We start from the raw sequence: 21439 nt of genomic DNA, 5'->3' as shown, positions 1-21439 counted from the left end.
AAAATAAAGCGACACAGTATCTGCACATGGCGTGGGCTAACAGATGCAGGTGTTTGACAGGACAGTCTTGGTTCTGAGGTGTTAAAGTTGTTCCCCTAAGCTCTCCTGGGAGGAACAGGGAATGCTATCTGTAGTGCTTCCCACACCGAATCCTTCAGGAGCGGGAAATCAATAGCTTCCTAGGAAAAGATTTCCTCATTTGGCAAATCTCCTTCTTACTAAGGTACAGAAAGTACGATTACTTGATCATGCCCATCTATGATGTGGATCCAAGTGAGATTTCACATTTCTTCTTAAGACAACTCATTCAATTCTAGGGCTTTCACTTTTCGACCTCACTGCCTCACTGCCATTTAGAGCCTGAAGCTCTAAAACTTGGTCCTGCAAAGGTGACTCCAGAACCTGCCCTATTGTTTGAGCAAGCAGGGAGCCCAGTGTAAATAAAGGACAGGCTGGAAGAGGAGAGTAGAAAAGGGAAGGGGCGGTAGGGGAAGGGGAGGGCACAGGAGAAGCAGGGAAGGAGAAGAGGTGGACACTCCCTTGTCTCCACTTCCACTATCGTACTTTACCTTACCCCATGCGTTTCTGAGATGCTAATTAAAAGAGGTTTCCCAGAGGGGCTGAGTGCCAGATCAGGACCAGCACAGTTCAACCAGCTTGAGTCAAGTTACTCTGCAAAGAGGCCATTGCTTCTCCTCAGGGGAATGGTTCTGAGTTTAGGCCCAAGTTGTCTCTGCTGGCTTCTGCTTGTCTCTTCATTCAGAAGGCAAATGCTGTTGATGCCCTGGGAGAGGAGGAGGGCCTGGATTTATTTTGGAACCAGACCCCGAGACTGTGGATAAAGCTGAGATGCTGGGGTTCCTGAGGAAGACGAGGAGGATCCTGACTTCCTTCCACTTTTAGGCCTGCAAAAGTCAAACACATGTCTACATTACACCTATTCATCTTTGTGCCTGACCCAAGTCAGATTCTTATTCCACTGAGGGCCTTTAACCCTTCAAGGTGGCCTTTCCAGTATACTTTCAACTGTAAAAGCCTCAGCTCTGCCTGCCAACAGGTGTGGGGAACTTCAGGACAAGACTGCTGAAGCTCACTCTTGTTCTTCTGCTAAAATCTAATCTTGACACTGGTTAGGGTAAGGGGATCATGTTTGTAGGTACAATTCCTTCCATTTTTGGTTTTCTACTTGGTTGCATTTTTTAGAATTTAATTTTTTTTAAAAAAAAATACTACTTTTTGGTGGGTTTTTTTTTCATTCACATTGTTTCTTACGATCATTCCCATACACTGTCTTATAAAATTAATCACCATTGATCTATGCCCAATATTAATTACACTGTCTTTTCAAATTCCCACTGAATCTTTCCTAATTCCTCCACTCACCAGAGTCTGAGACCCTGTCTTTTCTCCCCTTTGCCTTCTTCAGCCCCCCACCCTGCTCCCTTTCCCTCTTTGGATAACCATACACATCTTCCTGGTTATCGCTGTTTTTACAATAATGGTCTTATTCGGTATTTGTCCTTATACACCTGAGTTAATTCACTTTGATGACTTTTTAAAAAAATCTTTGCTAATGTAGCATTTTTTAAAAAAAGAAAAAAATATCTTTGTCTAAAGATGGCATTTCTGAGTACTGAATTAAATATTTGATTATTCCAATGAGTGAAGTAAATTCAGCATTAACGTTCAGAAACTGTAGATTTCGTCAAATCCACGTTTGGATTCTGGCCCCGCCAGCTTACTAGCTGCATTTCCTTGGATCAGCTAATTTCTGGAGTTCTCTTGGTTTTCTCATCTGAAAATGAGATTGATGATCTTTTTTACCAGATAAGCTTTTGCAAGAAATCATTATGAGAGTTTTTCTTCTAAAGCACTCAGAACTTCCTGAGACTTGGTGGGCAGGCACCCAGAATCCACCAGACCACACACTCTTCACAGACAAGGTAAGTGTTTTAGGTGTTGAGGTGTTCAATATAGCTGCCTTAGTGCCTGGGCCATAAAAACTTTTGGAAGAAATGACTAAACACTGGAGCAATATGGCAACACCTTCTTGAATGTTCTGCAAAGTGTCTCATGCTAAACAAGCACTCCTGGCCCTCTCTACTTTGTTTTGTCCTTGATCAAACATGTCTTGTTCAAACATGGGTCATCAAAAGCTACTCACCTGGCCCTGGATTTCTTATTTGCCGTGCTTTCAAAGGATGACGCGTCCACCTGGATCTCATCTTCGTCCTGCAGAGCTGCATCCAATGCAGCCTGAACTTTGGGGGCAATGGCCGGGCCCTCGTAATCTCTGGTGGTCCGGCTGGGCATGTCCAACTCTAGTAACACGATGTTTTCTGCCTGCAGAAGCAAAGCCATTAAGATCTGGACTGGCCCCCAGACACAGACACAAGTAACCCATGCCTTCTCCAAGAACAAAACTGCCACCTGGTTGCTATTCAGAGTCTACCAAAAGCCTGTTGAGAAGAAAGGATGTAGTTCTACAATATTTTGTCCAGCAACTTAGAGGATTTTTCTTTTCCCTATGTTTTTCTGTATTTTCCCTTTTTTAAAAAAACAAAACAAAACAATGTTGTTACATGCTGTCGAGTCGCCTGCGACTCCTAGGGACCCTAGCCCTAAACAATATACAAACAGTACAATAGCCCTAAACCCTGTTCCATCCTGAGCCAATCTTATTGTCTCTGATACATCTACCCCCCCCCCATTACCCTAGTCACTGAATCAAGCCATTTCATTGAGGGTCTTCCTCTCCTGTGCTGTCTCTCCACCCTCCCAAGCACGACAGCCCTTTCCAAGGACTGATCCCACCTTGCAACTTGTTGGACAAAACAATGAGCATGAATTATTATTATATAGAAAGGGACATAATCAGAGAGGAATGATAAATGACATAAAACTCATTTGTTGCAGACAACATGAAAATAAATACAGAAAAGTATGAAGAAGCAGCACCAATCATTTCAACACCGAGAGTGGCTCCACTGAACATTGGGCTGCAGTGGGGAAAGGGCCAGATCTACTCTATGTACGTGGAGGGTGCACATGGCAATATTTGGGCTCTGTAACCACGTTCTGAAAACAGGAATGGGCTCCACGTCATAAGAGATGTGGTAGGTTGATTCCTCTATGTTGTCTCTTCCACGTGGGAGCCTTCTCCTACCTCCCATGTACCAAGGTAACGGTGTAGAGGGAAGAAGCCCATGGTCACCATGGTCATCTTCTTTTCTAATTCTTTCTAGTCAGTGGAGTTAAGAAACTCAGGGCTCCAGAGAGAGCAGAGCAGGAAAGAGGGAGGGAGGACAAGCAGCTCCATTAGGTCCACTGCTGAAAACATCTGAGAACCACTGCTTTAAATTCTACCTTTGGGTCAGATTCTAAAACCAAAAACTAAGCTATTGCCATCAGGTTGACTTCAACTCTTAGCAAACGTGCAGGTTCACAGTTTGTCTCATACGGTTTCTAACCCTGTAAACTTAATGGAAGTAGACTAGCAACATTCTTCCTCTGAGGCGCAGCTGGTAGGTTCACACTATTGACCTTTTGTTTAGCAGCCAAGGGCATAACTACCATGCCATCAAGGTTTTAGCACCCTGGAAACCCACATATTTGATCTGTGGCTCTTAAAACCATGTTCTGGCTTAAGATTTTTTTTTTAAATGTGAAATACATATTTATTTTAAATGTTAGGAAAATGTTATCTAGGTTTCTGCTACAGCACTCAATTCCCTGCATAAACCCCACCTAATAAACCTGACTGTGGCTTTCTTAATTTTAAATAATTTAACAACAGAAAGAGCAGCACCTGAAGAGTTAACTAATCCTGTTTTCTGTTTGTTTGTTTGTTTTTAATTATTCTGGCTGCCAAGGAAGATTGAAAAATATTAAAAGAATTGTAAGTGAAAATCTTTCCTTTGAAAAAGTTTCCTGATGGTAGTTCTAAAATGTAAATAAGCAAAAAGAAGAAAATGTAAAGTTAAGTGTACCTCTACCAATCAGAGCTAATCAGTTCACATTTTAATATACTGTGGACTCGGATTTTTAAATTCATATATATATACATTGGGTACAAATGGCTTTTTTTTTCTTCTCACTGAACAATATATTGTGTCTTCTGGACCCTCCAGGGAGCTCTGGTGTTGCAATTTATAGGGAACTGTGCTGTCAAACTGAAAGCAGTGCTGAACACCAAAGTGGCTCCAAAGAAGAAAGATAGACGATATATTCCCTTGCAATTTACAGCCTCTTGAAAACCTGAAAGAGGGTCAGCTATGAGTCGGTTCCAAATGGACAGTAATGGGTATGGATCCTCCAATTATCAGCTCCTTGTTCTTTAAGAACAGAAAAGGCTACAAACACTAAATATCCACTGTCACTGAGTTAGTCCCAACTCACAGATCCTCCCTCAGATTTCCAAGGCTGTAAATCTTTACAGGAGAGTGCTCATCTTTCACCTGTGGTTCACCTTTCATTAGCAGCTGACAGTTGATGCACTATGCTACAAGGAATCCTTAGAGACAAGGCAAGAGAGCTAAGTGAGAGAAAGCCATAAAGTGCTAAACACAGCGCCCAGTACGTAGTGTTTATAAAGGAAGATCTCATAGCATTTTTATTATAAATATTTGGGTGTCATTAAGAGTCTAAGTGTTACTTTAGAACAGCTACACAGTCTGATGCTGGTTCTGTAAAGTCTGTATAGCCACTGCAACAGAATTCAAACCCAGTAGTGCAGTTAAGACTGGTGCTGGAATTAGGAGAAGTAGGTACAGAAACATGGGGCATGATGTCTGACCTTATAGGGATTAGTGTTGTGCTATGGATGTTGTTGATGGGGAAAGGTTCCTTCTATGGTGTTAGCAGAGATCAGGATTAGCCATCTCCATGTCACCTATATTCTTTTTTTCGCACAGTAGAAGTGCTCTGTAGGTAATTCAAAATTATGGTCCTAATTATGAAATGGAGAAATGATGAAAGTTATACAAGTGTTCAGGTCTTTCGTTCAAAGAGTCACTATGAAGTCGCCTATGATTCGACGGCACTTAACCACAATAACCACCACAATAACAACAACAACGACGACGACGACGAGAGAGCTCTGTTGGCCTAGTGGATAGAAAGTTATGCTACCAAGTCAAAGGTGGGTGATTTTAATCTGTGGCCCTCAGGGCTGGTTTTAACTGTTTTTGGTCATTCTTCTAAATGGTATAGCACTGGTCTGTCCATTTGCTGTACAGAGGTAACTCACGGCTGCTGTGATGCTAAATACTGTGACATTGATGTGTTAAATGTGATAACGGTTACCAATGGTGGACAGTGTTTGGTGAAGCTCCCTGATTAAAACAAGCTTGGAAGCAGGAGTGACATCCACTTCTGAAATAGCTTGCCTCTGGAAACTATGAATGTGGAGTAATGATGCAAGTTACACAAGTATGCATGTCTCTCTTTCATAGGGTTGGTATGAGTCATCTATGACTCGACAGCACTTAACGACAACAATACAATTTCAAAATTATGACCTTTCAGAAAAAGGTGGGTTCAAATGGACAACTTTTAATCAGTAGTTGAGTGCTTAACTAGATATCCATGTTCTCTGCAGTATCCCTTTACTAGATAGATCTCCATATCTCTCCAGTTACTTTGCTATTACTAGATCTCCATGTCTCTCCAGTCTTCTTACAGAGTCATTCTGAAGCTTTCAATCGAGATTTACTGGCTATTATGGGTAGAGCTGGCTCTGGTGGTACAACTCACAGTGAGTTGTGCTGCTGACCTAAATGTAGCCTCTCTGATAATCTGAATCCAACAGGAACTCTGTGGAAGAAAGATGGGCAATCTCTTCCCATGGGAGTTACTGCCTCTGAAAACTTGCTAGAGGGTCAGCCATGAGTCAGTTCCAACTTGACGGCAATGAGTTGTTGGGTTTGTTGTTTGTTTGTTTTTTTAAAATTGTGGGTAGTATGTTTTGACTTTCCTCTTTCCCTCATCTTGATTTTCTAAATCTCATTCTAGTTCATCTTTTAATGTTTCCAATACAATCATACTTAACTAACTTTAGAAAGAGTTAAGGAACAAACCACACACTGTGACTTTGCAAACAGTGCTAAAGGATTTACATAACTCTGAACTTCTTCAAAAGAGAGAAGAGAAAAACCCAAGAACAACCTTCTCACCCTGTATCGGGCCTCAGGGCGAATCATCATGGACATTCTTGCGTGCTGGCTCAGTGGCCTCTTGTACCCCACAGCTGAGACTGGCCGTTTCATCATCTGTTGATTCCTGAAAATGGACTGCAGTGGTTAAAGCCCTGGCTGGAATGTAGTCCACAGTCCCAGCATCGGTCCTCTTGAGCTAGCTTTGGGAAGATTCCGAGCCTGCTTCAGACAGAGCCAAAAGCAAGTAACTCCCTGGACTTAGGGCTGAGACATACATAGGACAAGAACTGTTTGTTTATATTTACTAACTGAATGGCTTTCTGATTCAAATGTAAGCATCATGCAACTTTTAAACTAGAAGGGAGCTGAGACAGCAGTCAGTAATACATAGCTGTCAATACCCCTCACTCCTGCATCTTTAGCAGACATCTCCTAGCACGCCCTGAGAATTTTTCCATCACTGTGTCAGACTAGAATCGACAAACAAGATGACATCAATGTACTGTGTCCCTCATGTGGCCTAGAAGCCTTCAGCTGGGGAGGGTGAAATGCAGGAATTTGGGAAATGTCATCAGTTCATCAGTAACAAAGTTTCCAATTCTTAATACCACTTCAACATTAGACTTTTAGCTCATGGGCAGCCTGTGGCAGCCACAGAGCTCAGAAGTGCAGCTGGTTCCACATTTATATAAGTCGCTATGCTATGCTATGCTATGCTATGCTATGCTATGCTATGCTATGCTATGCTATGCTATTACCAAACCTCTTTGGTCAAGTTCAGCTTATCAACAATCTTTCATTCTTCCTGAGTGACCCCCTGCATGCCCTCCTCCCTCAGCCTTTCTGTTTGAAGTCAATAATGACTTACTCCAGTCTGGTTATAGGATGTAATTTCCAATGATCTTCCTCTTCATCAAAGAAGGATCTATTCATAATTTTACTTTTTTCTTCCAGAGGGATAAAGTTTTCAATAATAAGATGCCTGTAAGAACACACATACACATGTCTGAATACAGATGGGAAAACAAAGTTCATTAAGTTAGTGTTGGCTATCTGAGTCCATGAATAGTGACTCAAAGATCCGTGAAGTCACCCAGCAAACATGTACTGCAGTTACCATGGGCTTCCAGGAAGTGCTAGTGGCTTAATGGTAAGGAATTGCACTGCCAACTCAAAAGGTATGCTGTTCAAATCCACCAGCTGCTTTTTGGGAGAAAGATGGGAATTCTCCTTCGAGAAATTAACTGCCTCAGAAAACCCGCTGGCAAGTCAATATTGGTCAGTTCTGACTTGATGGTACACAACAAAATCATTATCAGGAGCTGGGATTCAGACATGTGTGAAACCCTGTCCCTGTATGAGGTATGAGGGGCTGACAGTCCTGGGACTATGAGAGTTGCAGTTTGAAGATGTTACAGCACTGAGGAAAGGGTGATGCCAGACCTACACACCTGCTCATACCATCAGTATCTTTCAGGGTGCCACTGGGATTGCTAATGAAGGCTATTAATTTTGCAAATACTGAAAACAAGTTAGAAATTAAACTGCTCTCCTCCAACTCCATGGATTGATACCCAAATTGGAAAAATTCAATTCCTAACCTGCCAGGACAAAAAAGCAGGGCCCAATAGCTGCCAGTCCTTTAAACACTGGGGACAGAGAAGACTCTGGGGAAAAGTCTGCCTAGTAAGCAAGCAGGGAACACAGCAAACAATGACCCTGGAACCCACAGGGTTTCGTGTCTCCATGGTGACTTCACTCTTTCAAAACCTCAGGCCAGAACAATGCCAAAGGAGTGTCAGCGTGGGAAAGATACACAACAAATACCACAGAGGTGCAGGGTACTATAAGGAACAGGTTGGCTCACTGTTTATTAAAAAGATCTAACAATAAAAATGACTTTCTTAGGGAAAGACACTTTTGGGAGATTAAATGTTCTCTTTATTTTGTGATGTTTAAGAACTTCTCTCTTTTGTATACATATATAGTTATTTCTATTCTTTTTCTCGTTACCAAGGGCCTTCTTTACTTAATTTAGAAAATGTGCAAAATATAATTATCAATAGTTTCATTATCTGGAGACAACTACTATTCTTTTTTTTTTTTTAAGAATCTGTTCTATTGTTTTGCATATAATAATTTGTTTATATTGTATTTCATTCATATACATGGTTTTGGGGTTTTATCCCTCCTTCCTTCACCCACCAAATTACAACTCTGTGATTTCAGCCTCTCCCTATCTTCAGCCCTTTACCTGCCTCCCCTTCCCTCTTTGGCTATCCATACATATCTTACTGATTATCCTTTTGTTTTTACAATAATGATCTCACATAGTATTTGTTCTTATGCCCCTGAGGTAGTTCATGAAACATAATGTTCTCTAGCCTCTCCCATGCTACTGTTGCTCCTGAGTGCTGCATAATATTCCACCACATGAATGTACCACAATTTCTCCATCCAGTTGTTTGTTGATGGGCAACTGGAATGTTACCAAGCTCTTGCTATTGTGAATAATGCTGCTATGAACATTGGTGTACAAATCTCCATTTGTATCTCACTCTGTTATTCTTGGTGTTTATGTCTAGCTGTGGAATAGCTGGGTTACTATTCTCTTCTGATCATTTTCTCACTGTGCACATTAAGGAACAGGACTTACCCATACATTTCATTTTATGGGTCCTTTTCCAAATTCAAAATTTGGTCATTAAGATATTCCTTTTAAAAGTTATTCTTTAAAGAAAAATCTGTAAAAAATAAGAATAGCCAAAGGACTGGTATAGAAAAATATTGTGCAACCCTAAAGCGATTATGGAGTCAGACAAAGACCATTGTTTGCTGAAACCATTAGCTCAGTGGACCTATAGTCAGGCTACACTGCAGTATCACCTTCAGAATGTTGAAAAATATCTTACACAGATCTCTGGTTAGTGATATCAATTAGCCTCAAAATGTGTTCAGTGAGCCTTCAGTAGCAAGACCTGGAAGCTGTTAAAAATGTAAATTCTTAGGCCCCATCCCAGGCCTGCTGAGCCAGACGCTTTGGGGGTAGTCCCAGGAATTTGTGTTTAAACAGTCCTTCAGGCAATAATGATGCCTGAAAAAGTCAGAACACCACTGCTCTAGAATAATTAAATCAATCTGTGGGACACAGCCAAGGCATCACTATTTTGAAAAGCTCACCAGGTGATTTCAATGCATCCAACATTGAGAACTCAGAGATAGTTTCCAGCAGAAGGGAAATAAGGAGGATAGAGCCACAGATTAAAGGACAACATGAGGAGGCCAATTCACCAATCCAGAATTAGACTTTCCTATAGGCTGTCTAATGCCATTTATTCTATGTTGTTGTCATTATGTGCCATCAAGTCACTGTGACTCCCAGCAAGCCTATGTACATTAGTTCTGAATCTTGCTCTATCCTTTGCCAATCAAATTGTCTCTGACACACATACCTCCATTACCCTAATCACTGAGTCAATCCATCTCATCGAGGGGCTTCCTCTCTTGCAGCTGTCCCTATACCTCCCAAGCATGATGTCCCTTCTCCAAGGTCCCTCCTTGCAACATATCCAAACTATGTCAGACAAAGCTTCAGAATCCTTGCTTTGAAGGAGCAGCCTGATTTCACCCTCTCTAGAATGAACCTGTTTGTTCTCTAGCAGTCCATGGTCTATCCAATACTCTTTTCTAGCACCACAGCTCAAAGGCATCAATTCCCCTTCCAACATCCCTAATCATTGTCCAGCTTTCTAACACATAATAAGTAATTGTGAAGATCATGGCCTGGATCAGGTGCACATTTATAATAAAGTTTTAAACAGAGGTAAGAGATTCCTTTAAATTAAAATACGCTTAAGAAAGATAAGGTTATTTTTATTAAATACCATTTAATAGATTCTGACCCATTGCAACACCATGTGGCAGAAAGGAAAAACCCAAAGGCTTTTCGTGGCTATAAAGAAGAGATCACTAGGTTTTTCTCCAATGGAGCAATAAATAGGTTTGAACTGTCAACCATCAGAAAAGCAGCCAATAACGTAACCACTGTGCCAAGACAGCTTCTTAAGAAACACAATAATTGGCAGGCTCTGGTGGCCTATTGACAAGAAGCTGCACTGCTGAGCAGTTCGAATCCACCAGATGCTCTGCTGGAGAAGGGACAATCTCCTCCTGTTTCCGTCAGATCTGACTTGACAGCACACACACAAAAGTAGTAAGAATAGAATTTTTAAAAAATGAAAAAACTACAAACAAACAAACAAAAAAACCAACCACAATAATTAGCCGTGATGTGTTGTTGGTCCTAACTTAGATTCAAACACAAACCAAGAAAATCTAAATAAGTACTAAATAATAGACAATAATAAGAATGTTAATTTTGTTGAATATAAAAATAAAGCATTGTAAAAAAAAAATAAAGCATTGTGTATCCAAAACCAATGTTTATATACTAACAGTAAATATTCCAAAGACAAAATTGAGAACAGAATTCCTTTTACAACAATAGGAAAAGATTGTTAGCCATAAATTTAACACAAATTATGAAACATAATGAATAACAACATGATGAAACTTACATTAAAAAACAAGACTTCAATAAGTGAAAAGATATTCCATATTCATGAATCATGAAACTTAACATTCAGGAGCTCTGGTCATGTAGTGGTATAAAGCTGTGCTGCAATCTCAAAGGCACACGGTTTGAATCCACCAGATGCTCTGTGGGAGGGGATGGGCAATCTCTTCCTGTGTGATTTATTGCCTCTGAAAACACACTGGAGGGTCAAGCTATGAATTGGTTCTGACTTGACCACACAACAATCGCTTCAAAGAGCAGAGAACTGTCTAACAAATAACTGCATAGTGGAATGACAGATTAAATTTAAAGAAAAAAAAGGGGGGGAAATCCCAAAACAACTTAACGTTCATGGTTTAGACAACCCAAACCAAATTGAACCTACTGCTGTAGATTCCAATGTATAATGATCCTATATGACAAGGAGAATTGCCCCAAAGAGTTTTTGTCAATCTTTACAGAAGGAGACGACCATATCTTTCTCCCATAGAGTAACTGATGGGACTGAATCTCCAACCTGTAGCTGCTGAGTGCTTTAACCACCATGCCACTAGATGGCCTTTTAAAGATGACAATCGTCCCCAAATTGTTCTACAGATTCACAATAATCCCCTAAATATCCCAGGTGGCTTTCTTTTCTTTTTTCTTTTTTGCCCATCAACAAACGAATGGATAGAGAACCTCTGGTATATTCACACAATGGAATACTATGCAGCATTGAAAAACAAGGAACTCATGAAATATTATGTAAAATGGATGACCCTGGAGGACATTATGCTGAGTGAAATATCTCAGTCACAAAAAGGGCAAATATTGCATAGGGCCACTGTTGTAAAATGGGACAGACATCAGGGTTGAGGGAAGACAGAAAAGGAAGGGAGGAATGATCTATATTGCATTGAAATGGATGAGGGAGAGAACTGTTTAAAAAGGGGTATTCTTGTCATTATAGAAGTCCAGAGTGAAGGCTGCACAGTGAAGTAGACTTGTGGGGAAGGATTGCATAACAATTAAAGAGTTTTTCTTTCTTCTCAAGGAGAAGAGTGAATTGGGGGGGGGGGGGTTAGGGAGAACACTGCAACAATGAATGACTGGAAACTCTCTCTGTAAACTTTCATTAAAATTAATTGTAAAAATAAATTAATTTTTTTTTTTTTAATTTACACAGAAATGCAAGCCAAAAAATGAGAACCCACTGCTACGGAGTTGATTCTTCAGGGAGGACAGCAACCCTCAGGTGGGTTTCTGAGCCTCTATTCTTTACAGTAGGGGACTGTTCATCTTCTTTCCACAGAGCTTCTGGTAGAAGCGAACCACCAACCTTTCAGCTAGCAGCCTGACACACAATACACTACACTACTGGTGCTAAGGAAATGCAAGGGATTTCAAATAGTTAAGCTAAGCCTGCAGAGAACGACAAAGCTGGATTCTAAATTCTAAAACTTACTACAAAGCTGGAAAGTCATGTGGTTAGAATGAAAAAAGTCTGGAGCGTCTAAACCCTCTTACATTTATGGTCAATTCATGGTCAACACAAATGTTGAGATAATGAAATGGGGAAAGAATAACCTTTTCAACAAATAGTGTTGGTCAAACTGGATGTCCACATGCACAAAGGATGAAACTGAAACAACTTCTTCATGTAATACACTCAGTTCATGTAATATACTCAGTATAATAACTCAAAATGGATCACAGACCTAAATGTAACACCTAAAACTGTAAAAACTTGAAGACTCAAAGGAATAGTCTCAAAGAAATAAAACCATATGCTCATAAAAAGCTTGTATACATAATTAAAAAAGCTTTTCTACAAATGTTCACAGCAGCACGATTCACAATAGCCCCAAAGAAAAAACAGCTCAAATGTCCATCAACTGATGAATGGATAAATAAAATGTGGTCTATTTTATTATATTCATACAACAGAAGGTTATTTAGTCATAAAAAGCAATGAAGTACTCATATATTCTATGAGTGATCTTTGACTATATTTATGCTAAGTGTAAGAAGCTAATCATAAAAAAGACTGCATACTGTAGGATTCCATTATATGAAATATCCAGAATAAGCAAATTCATAGAGTCTCAGAGTTGAATAGGAGTTGTTGAGGGCTGAGGAATGAAAAAATGAAGAATCAGTGCTAAACTGGTATAGGGTTTCTTTTAGGAAGGTAAGGATGTCCTAAAATTAGATAATGGCAAAAGCTGCCAGCGAGCATGTTAAAAAAAAACACTGAACTATGCATTTTAAATAGGTGAACTGTATGCATGTAAGTTACATCTCAACAAAACTTTTAAAAAACCAGCACATGGAGGGAGCTCTGGTGGCCTAGTAGTAAGAAACTGCACTGAAATCCCTAAGGCACATGGTTTGAATCCACCAGATGCTCTGCTGGAGCAGGGATAATCTCCTCCTGTGCCAGTTGGATCAATTCAACAGTACACAAAAACAACAACAACAAACCAAAACACTTTAAAAAAACCCAGCACATGGTCACATAATCACTAAGTAACCTAGACAAGACCATGTGCATGGAGGGTGGTGTGGCAGGATGCACTACAGAGTCTTCAGAGGGTGATAACATGAGGTAAGATTTGCTTTAAAATATTTGTGTAAAAAATGAGTGACAAAAACGCATTAATTATTAAAAAGTCTGAGTAATAGGTATTTGCACATTCACTATGTATTTACATGCTAAAAAAATTGCATCATAAAAAGTTCATGCTGAAAATAAGGATAACCTCTTGTCAATAAATAGCAAAGGCTCTGGCTTCTGGAGAAGCATAATTCAGGGGCAACAATTCTTTTACTGTAAACCTTAGTCATTGCCCAAATTTAAGAAGCAACTAAAAAGACTATGGCTTGTCAGGGACAGTTTAGTCATGATTACTTTCCCCTTGATTTACATAAAATCATTCATATATGTATTGTGTTTTTTCATGTATATTGTTTTATACACAATCATTCATGTACATTGTGTTTCATTCATATACATTATGGTTTATGAAATGAATATTGACAAAAAAGAACAAAAACCGTTGAGACAATGGACAAAATATAAGCTGAGTCTATGTAAAAAAAAACCCAAAACTTGGAGAAGCAAAATAACTATGAGATATCATCTCACCCCAGTCAGAATTGCAAAATTTAACAGAACAGCAAATATCAAATGCTGGTGAGGTTGTGGAGAAACTGGAACCCTTATTCACAGTTGGTGGGAGTGTAAAATGGTGCAACCACTGTGGAAGGCAGTATGGCACTTTCTCAAAAAGTTGCAAATAGAGATACCATTTGACCCAGCAATTCCACTACTGGGAATATATCCCAAAGAGACCATAACTGACATCCAAGCAGATATATGCACACCCATGTTTACTGCAGCTTTGTTCACACAATGGAATACTATGCTGCATTGAAAAACAAGGAACTCATGCAATATTATTCAAAATGGGTGACCCTGGAGGACATTATGCTGAGTGAAATATTTCAGTCGCAAAAGGACAAATATTGCATGGTGCCACTGTTGTAAAGTGGGACTGATATCAGGGTTGGGGTAAGACTGAGAAAAACTGGATAAATTGTGTATACTGCACTGAAACAGATGAGGGAGTTAATAATTTAAAAGCGATGTATGATAGGGTATTATGGTTATCACAAGAGTCCACAATTAAGGTTGCATAGTGGAATGTACTTGGGGCGGCGGGAGGGGTGTGGGGGGATTGTGTCCCAGGGAGGGAGTGTTTCTTTTACTTTTGAAAGAGAAGAGCGAACTGGGGGTGGGGGGAAGGGCTGCGCGGGGAGAGAAGTGCAGCAATGAAGGAATGGAAATCCAAAATCTCTGTAAATGCTCATTAAAATTATTAAAAAAAACTTGGAGAAGGTGAGGTGGAAGCAAGGATGGAAAACATGCAGTCAAGCTCTTTAGGTAAAAGACGGAACCTTAGAAGGAAAGTGACTTTTTTCAGGAATAGAGAGAAGGAGGACATGGTGGCAGGAAGTATTAGAGGGAGACAGGGCTCTGTCCTCAAGGGTATTTTCCACTTAACAAAAACCACACCCCAGCCTGGCACTTACTTAAGCTTCAGCTCCCGGGTAAGCTCATTCTGGGTCTGCTCCAGCTCTTGGCGCTCCTTGATGTGTTCTTCTTGGAGGTCGTGGATTTCAGCCTTAACTGCCTGCAGCTTGGAAAAGAGCTAGGTCCAAGGGGAAAGGCAGATAAGGTGGGTGTACATCGAGAGAACAGAGTTCTCCCTCCCCTCAAAACCTCAAAGCAGGCTCTCATTCCTTTCATACCTTTTTGAGTTTTTTGGTCTTGATGTCCACCTCTTGCTGCAATGAGCTGTATGTCTCTTTAAGTTCCAAGGTCTCCTCATCTCGACTCTCCATCTGTTGCTGGATTTCTCGTTCTCGACGTTTCTGAGCAACATCACAAAATACGTTAGTTTGGCCTGGAGAACAAGATCTATACAAAGATGAAGACTCCTGCTCCAGGTCAGAGTCTCAGTTTTGAAGAATGGCTAACATAAGGGATATTTTCTCTGTAGAATTAACTACTTCCTTCTATCTCCTGAAACAATGAAAAGTTACCTGTTCTGCAATTTCTTGCCGCTTCTGCTCCAGGATTTTTTGCTGCTCATTCGTGTGATCCACTATATTTTTCCCTCCAACAAGCAGTTTACTCTCCATGGCCTGCATGAAAAATAAAGAATTTATCTTGTGAATGGTCTCCCTCAGAACCTATTTCATGGGATGCCCCAGAAAGGTTAGCCAGACCTGAGCATATAATAGCTACGCTCAGCTTTTCTTGTCCTACTCTTCTCACCACCGGGGCTGGAGTAGCTTCACTGGGCACTTGATCTTGTTAACAAAGAAAATACACTTTCCTCGTGCATGCATGAATTTTAGCTCTTTGAAAAAAAGATTACATAGAAATTGTTGAATGGATATATGTTCTGTTGTGTATATTTCCAACCAGAACAGATATAAAATAAATATATTTTTAAAAGAGATAAAACACTGAGAGGTTTGTCTTGTGTTTTGTTTTTTTTAAATTAAATAGCAACCCTATTTTAAACATACACGTCTATTGTGTGCTAGGTACTTGGAATACAACTGTGAATACAAATCACAGGCCTTATAGTCCATTGACTTAAGAGTCTACTGAAGGGCAGAAATAAACAAACAGACTCTTAGCATATGGTGTTAGATGTCGTATGAGAAAGTACAGGCATAAGTCAGAGATGTGCAGATTTAGTTACAGATCACTGTTACAAAGCTAAGATTGTAATAAAGCATGTTACATTTTTCTTTTAATGTCTATGAGGCCTATGCTTATACTGGGTTACAGTCTGTTAACTATATAACAGCATCATGAAAAAGTCTGAAATACAGCAAAGATTATTACCAAAATGTGACAGAGACATGAAGTCAGTACATGCTGTTAGAAAAATGGTACTCAAAGACGTCCTTGATGCAGGGTTGTCACAAATCTTCAATCTGCAAGAAACACAGTGTGTGTGATGCCCAATAAAATGAGATGTGCCTGGGCAGGGCTCTCAATGGGAGATGCACGCTGGAGGAAGAGAATCCAGACGTTAAAGGGGAGTCAGGGAACAGGTCCTATCTGAAGGACATCTAGTCACAGAGTTGGAACAGAAACAGGAATTCCCGAAGGAATTTTTATTTATTTTTTTTAAGTGTGTAGAGTAAGAGACAGCAAAAACAAGTAAGGGTCAGTTAAAAAAATCTTAAAAGCCCTGTTGTTGTTGTTGTTGCTGAGTACCATGAATTGGGACTGACTCAGAGCTAGCCCTCCAGAAGGTTTTCAGAAACAGTAAATTGCATGGGAGTTGACTGCCCATCTTTCTCCCGTAGAGCTGCTGGTGGATTTGAACTGTAATTCCTTACCACTAGGCCACCAGCCCTGTTGGAGGAACTAAATTTCACCCTGCGTTCCAGAGCCCCAGTGATGTGTTCTTTAAGCACGTGGGCATGCAGTCAGATGTGTGTTACAGAAATATTACTCTGGTGCAGCTGTACAGCGAGAATAGCTGGGAGCGGTCAGGCTGATGACGGCAGACCAAACAGAAGGCTGTGTGAGAGTCCAGGGCTGGCTCGGGTAGGGAGGAGAAAGCTAAGTAAACAAGTCCAAGAGATCAATGTGAGGCAGGATTCAGAGGCTGGTATAGATTGAATAGTGTGTCCTCAAAACATGTGAGCTGTAAATAATAAGCTGCAAAAATCGTGGGTATAATCACACTTAGAAATAGGGTTTTCTCCATCATGTTAAGGGAGCTCTGGTGGCTTAATGGTAAGGATCTGAGCTGTCAAGCCAAAGGCACGCAGTATGAATCCACTGGCTGTTGAGGTCATTATCAGTGTTGGTGTGTTTCATATCAATCAATTCTGAAGTATTAAGGAATAGAAGAGGCACAGAAAAGGAGTCCTGGCAATGCAAGATTAAGCCCTTAAAGCTGATGGAAAGGTCAGTGGTTCCAACCCACTCAGCAGCTCCTTTGGCCAAAGGCTGGACAATTTGCTCCCATCCTGATTCCAACAGAGAAAATCTTTGTTATAGAGGCAGTTATACTCTACCCCCTGGGTTGCAGTGGCTCCAAACTGACCCAACCTAACAACAGCCACCTAATCTCACAACAGGCCCAAAGGCAAGGAAGCAGGTAGTGGAAGCAAAATGTCACACCACACAAAGACTGCCAAGGAACCCAGGAACAGAGAATGGAAACAAAGACTTTCTCCCAGAGCCAACAAACAAAAGGAGTCTCCCCTAAATCCAGTGTCCTGAATTTTGACTTCTAGCCTCCTAAAGTGTAAGAAAAAGAAACTCCTGTTTTCTAAAGACACCCACTTGCAGTATTTCTGTTACAGTACTAAGAAACAGAGCTCTTGGGGATTTACTGGGCCAGAGGGAGGCATAGAGGCAGCTGCAATGAGAATTTCTAGGGTTCTGGCTTCCCTAATTTCCTTAATTACAGGAACAGGCAGGGTGTCTATAGGTAGAGGGTTATGGGGTCTGGATATTAGGAATCCGCTCTGGACAAGACTGGATTGAGACCTTTTGGTGGCTGAGGTCACAGAAATGATTTTCAAAATACAGAATGCAAAACCTCTATCACCCTGCCTTTAAGAAATACACAAGCACTAACCACAGCCCTACTGCCATCTTCCGGTGAACCCTTTCAACCTATTTCCTTTTCTCCCCAAACAAACTGGATGAAGTTACTAAGCTTTCTCCTCCTTCCAACTTCAGAATGCTTTTGTTTTATGATTTTACAGCATTCAAGGACTGAGGAGGACCTTCTGTATTTAGAGAATAATCTCACAGACATAACAGGTAAGAAGTCAGTGACTGAGGTCAATGCTGAGTTTTGCCAACCACTGAAAGTTCTCAAAATACTCCAGGTTGTTTAGAGTCTATAGGTGTTCCTGGCTTTAGATGTCAGATGGGATCCTAAATGGTGTGCAAACCAAATATTGGTGCCCTCAAGTTACACTTCATATGCTATTGTTGGGGGGAGGGGTGGTAAAAAGCATTTGATGTAATGCAATTCCACCATATCATTAGCCCTTTCCTGGAAGAAAGTTACATCCTATTTGTGTTGTATGTAGCTTGATTTTCACATGAGGTCTAGAGGTGATTCTTAAGGCTTTAAGGATTATGTCTTGCAATTGAAACAGTACTCTGTGAATGGGCTACTTCAAGGCCACCAAGGATATACACAGCCTACAGCTTCAAGGACAAGAGGGAGGGGAGTCAAGAAGGAGATTCTTGTCATTTAACAGACACAGATCACACAACAGAAGGAACTTTGCATAAACCCAGAAAGACAGAACCCAAGACTTCTAAGGAATTCTGAGTTCGGATCAGCTAGTGGATAAAGCATCATCCTCAGAACTCTGGGTCACCTTTTCATCCGCGTTTGTCATTAAACCCCTTTAAGAACCAAAATCTAGTAACCGTACTACCCTATTGCCTGAAGTAAGATCCAAAACAATAACAGGCTCCACATTCTAGAATGCTGGTCAGCCATGGGGAGAACTGAGGCAGATATAATGAAATACACTGGCATAGAGGGCTATGTTGGCAGGCTGGTTATAAAGGAACAGTGCGTGGACATCATAAGCATGTTTTCTGAGGTGACAGAACTGTTCTGCATCTGGTGTAATTAGGGTACCACACAGTCCACCAGCTACACAAAATTTAACACCAGATCTTCACAAATATTGGCAAGCCTAAGATGAAGACTCACACTCTGCTGGCATAAGCTTTAACTACAGAGCTGCTTTACCTCATCATTATCCTGTAATTATCTAGTAAAGCTGGAGATGCACATCTCTAGGACTGAACAAAGCCAGACAAGAAACACACACAAACATATCCTCTGGAGTCAAGTACATGAACACACACAGCCCAAAATGCAAGCAACTCAAGCTACCGGGAGAAAGGAACACCTCAGGCCATTTAGAATAGCAATAATTAATAAACCATAGCTCCAGACAACAATATGGAGAAATCTCGTGAACTTAAAATCAAAGCAAATTTCAGCCATGGGATTCCATTTACATAAAGGTAAGAGATGATGTGAAATAATCTTTTCTTTAGAGATAGATATATGGTAAAAGCGTGAAAAAAAAGGCAAGGAAACCATCAACATCAGATTTAGGATAATGGTTACGTCTGTGGGAAAGGGACACGATAAACTTCAGGTGTAAGAGCTGAGCCATTTTTTACACTGGGTGGGCAGTACATAGGTGCTGGGTTTATTGCTGTTCTTTGTACAAATTCTCTCTTTCATTGTTGTCAAATCACAATGGACTCATAGCTCACCCACAGTGGGTTTTCAAAAGCCATAAATCACATGGAGGGGCATAGATCACACAGGGAGCAGCTGGTGGATTCAAACTGCCTGCCTTTGGGTTGGCAGTGCAGTTCCTTATCCAGTAGGCCACCAGAGCTCTCATTAATACATATGTAATACGTAATTCCTTTTATCAGGAACTCTTAATATTTCATTCTTAAAATTTAAATAGAAACACCCAGACATTTTCCTTTGCATTTAACAAGTGTTCACTGAGGTCTGGTCTCACAGGACTAACTCGTGAGGTGTAAAACAGATCACACACACACACACACACACACACACACACACACACACACAGTGGAGAGGTTGAAGGAAGGGGAACCCAGAGCGGGGAGGGCCTGCAGAGAGTACGGTACCTTGATTTTGGCACCCAGCATCTCAGCAGCAGCCTTCTCCCGCCGCAGATCTTCCATTTTCTTTTCCTTCTCCTTCAGCAGCCTCATCTTCTCCTCTGCAACCAAGCTGTGGTCCTCTACAATGGCTCGCTTCTCAATCTCCAGTTTTTCTTGCTGTTCCCGCCAATAATCATCTTTATCATCCCCTTCCTCTTCTCCCTCTTCTCCCTCCTCCTCCTCCTCTTCCCCGCCCCCGCCGCTGCCACCACCTTCCCTCCGTTTCTCCCGCCTCTTTCTTCTGCCAATGGATCGTTTTTCCAGCTGGGCCTTGAGCCGAGCAATTTCTTCTTGAAATTCTCGGAGGAGGGCATCCTTAGGGTCCTCGTTAACCCTTGGTTTGTTCTTAATGTTTTTGGCACGGTTGGCGTATCTCAGAGTGGTCAGGGTCTCCTCCACATTGTAAGAGGCAGGCCCCACATTGGCCACCATCACCGTTTTAGCGTTGCCCCCAAGGGAATCCTGGAGAAGCCGAGTGAGCTTCGAGTCCCGGTAAGGAATGTGAGTGCTTCTGCCGTCCACCAGGGCAGAGATGACATTGCCCAAGGCTGAGAGGGAGAGGTTGATCTTGGTGGCTTCTTTCAATCTTTCCCCTTGGGCACCAGTCTTGGCTTGCCGTTCACTGCCAGCGAGGTCTACGAGGTTCAACTTGCCCACACGGATGTGGTTTTCGCCATCGAGGCCCACCTCGCTGCACTCAATTGTGATGACGAAGATCGCATGGGAACGAGAGCTGTGCTCGTTCATGTTGGTAGCACCCACGGAGCGGTTCTGGTTGCCCACGTTCATGACATGCTCTATCTCCTTCACGCTCTTGGTGACAAAGGAAGACAGATCTTTCACATACACGCCAGTGTCCGGTCTCTCCTTGAGCTCAAGCCGCTTGGACTGGTCCTTTGAGAGGAGGTCTCGGATCTCCTCCTGGTAGATCTCTAAATAGGAGGCTCTGACGAGGTACTGTTGATTCTGGGATCGAGAAATGTGGGTGAAGATGTGGTCAAACGAGTTAGGGATGACCCCTCTTTTTTCAGGGTCACCACGAACACCTTCCATTGTGTAGGTTTTCCCAGTCCCAGTCTGTCCATAGGCAAAAATCGTCCCATTGAAACCTTGCAGAACGGAGTCCACAAGTGGTCGGAATGTCTCATCGTACAGTTCAAACTGCTTGGCGTTCCAATCATAGACTGCATCAAAGGTGAAGGTCTTGGGCATTTCATGGGCCACTCCTTTGGGGTTCTTCACAGACACCTGCCCCAGCTTCACATCCACATCTACCACCTTGTCGTAGGCAGCAGCTTTTTCCTTGCTGTTCATGGGCCGACAGCGAACCACCACCCTCACGGACTCCGAGCTTTTTAACTTTGACATGATGAGCTCCAAGCAGGTCAGCTGTGAAGGCTACGGATCCCAAATGTCTCACGAAGCTAAGGTCCT

At 41.5% G+C, this 21439-nt stretch overlaps 1 protein-coding gene across 1 annotated transcript; it reads right to left on the bottom strand.

Annotated features, from left to right (window-relative positions):
* Positions 1-201: 201 nt before the first annotated feature.
* KIF3B (kinesin family member 3B) lies at positions 202-21439 on the bottom strand. The gene is made up of 8 exons (XM_006881434.1): positions 19970-21439; positions 15322-15423; positions 15028-15150; positions 14809-14927; positions 7024-7137; positions 6174-6279; positions 2165-2343; positions 202-905 (listed from the first exon to the last, which is right to left on the bottom strand). The coding sequence occupies exons 1-8, from the start codon at positions 21371-21373 to the stop codon at positions 809-811; spliced, it is 2244 nt and encodes a 747-aa protein (XP_006881496.1). The 5' UTR covers positions 21374-21439; the 3' UTR covers positions 202-808.

The sequence above is a fragment of the Elephantulus edwardii genome, unplaced genomic scaffold, assembly GCF_000299155.1.
Source record: "Elephantulus edwardii isolate Elephantulus edwardi_28Jun2011 unplaced genomic scaffold, EleEdw1.0 scaffold00015, whole genome shotgun sequence".
NCBI classification, from domain to species: Eukaryota; Metazoa; Chordata; class Mammalia; order Macroscelidea; family Macroscelididae; genus Elephantulus; species Elephantulus edwardii.
Note: the sequence above shows the minus strand (reverse complement) of the source record. Positions and strands in the feature narration are given on the sequence as shown.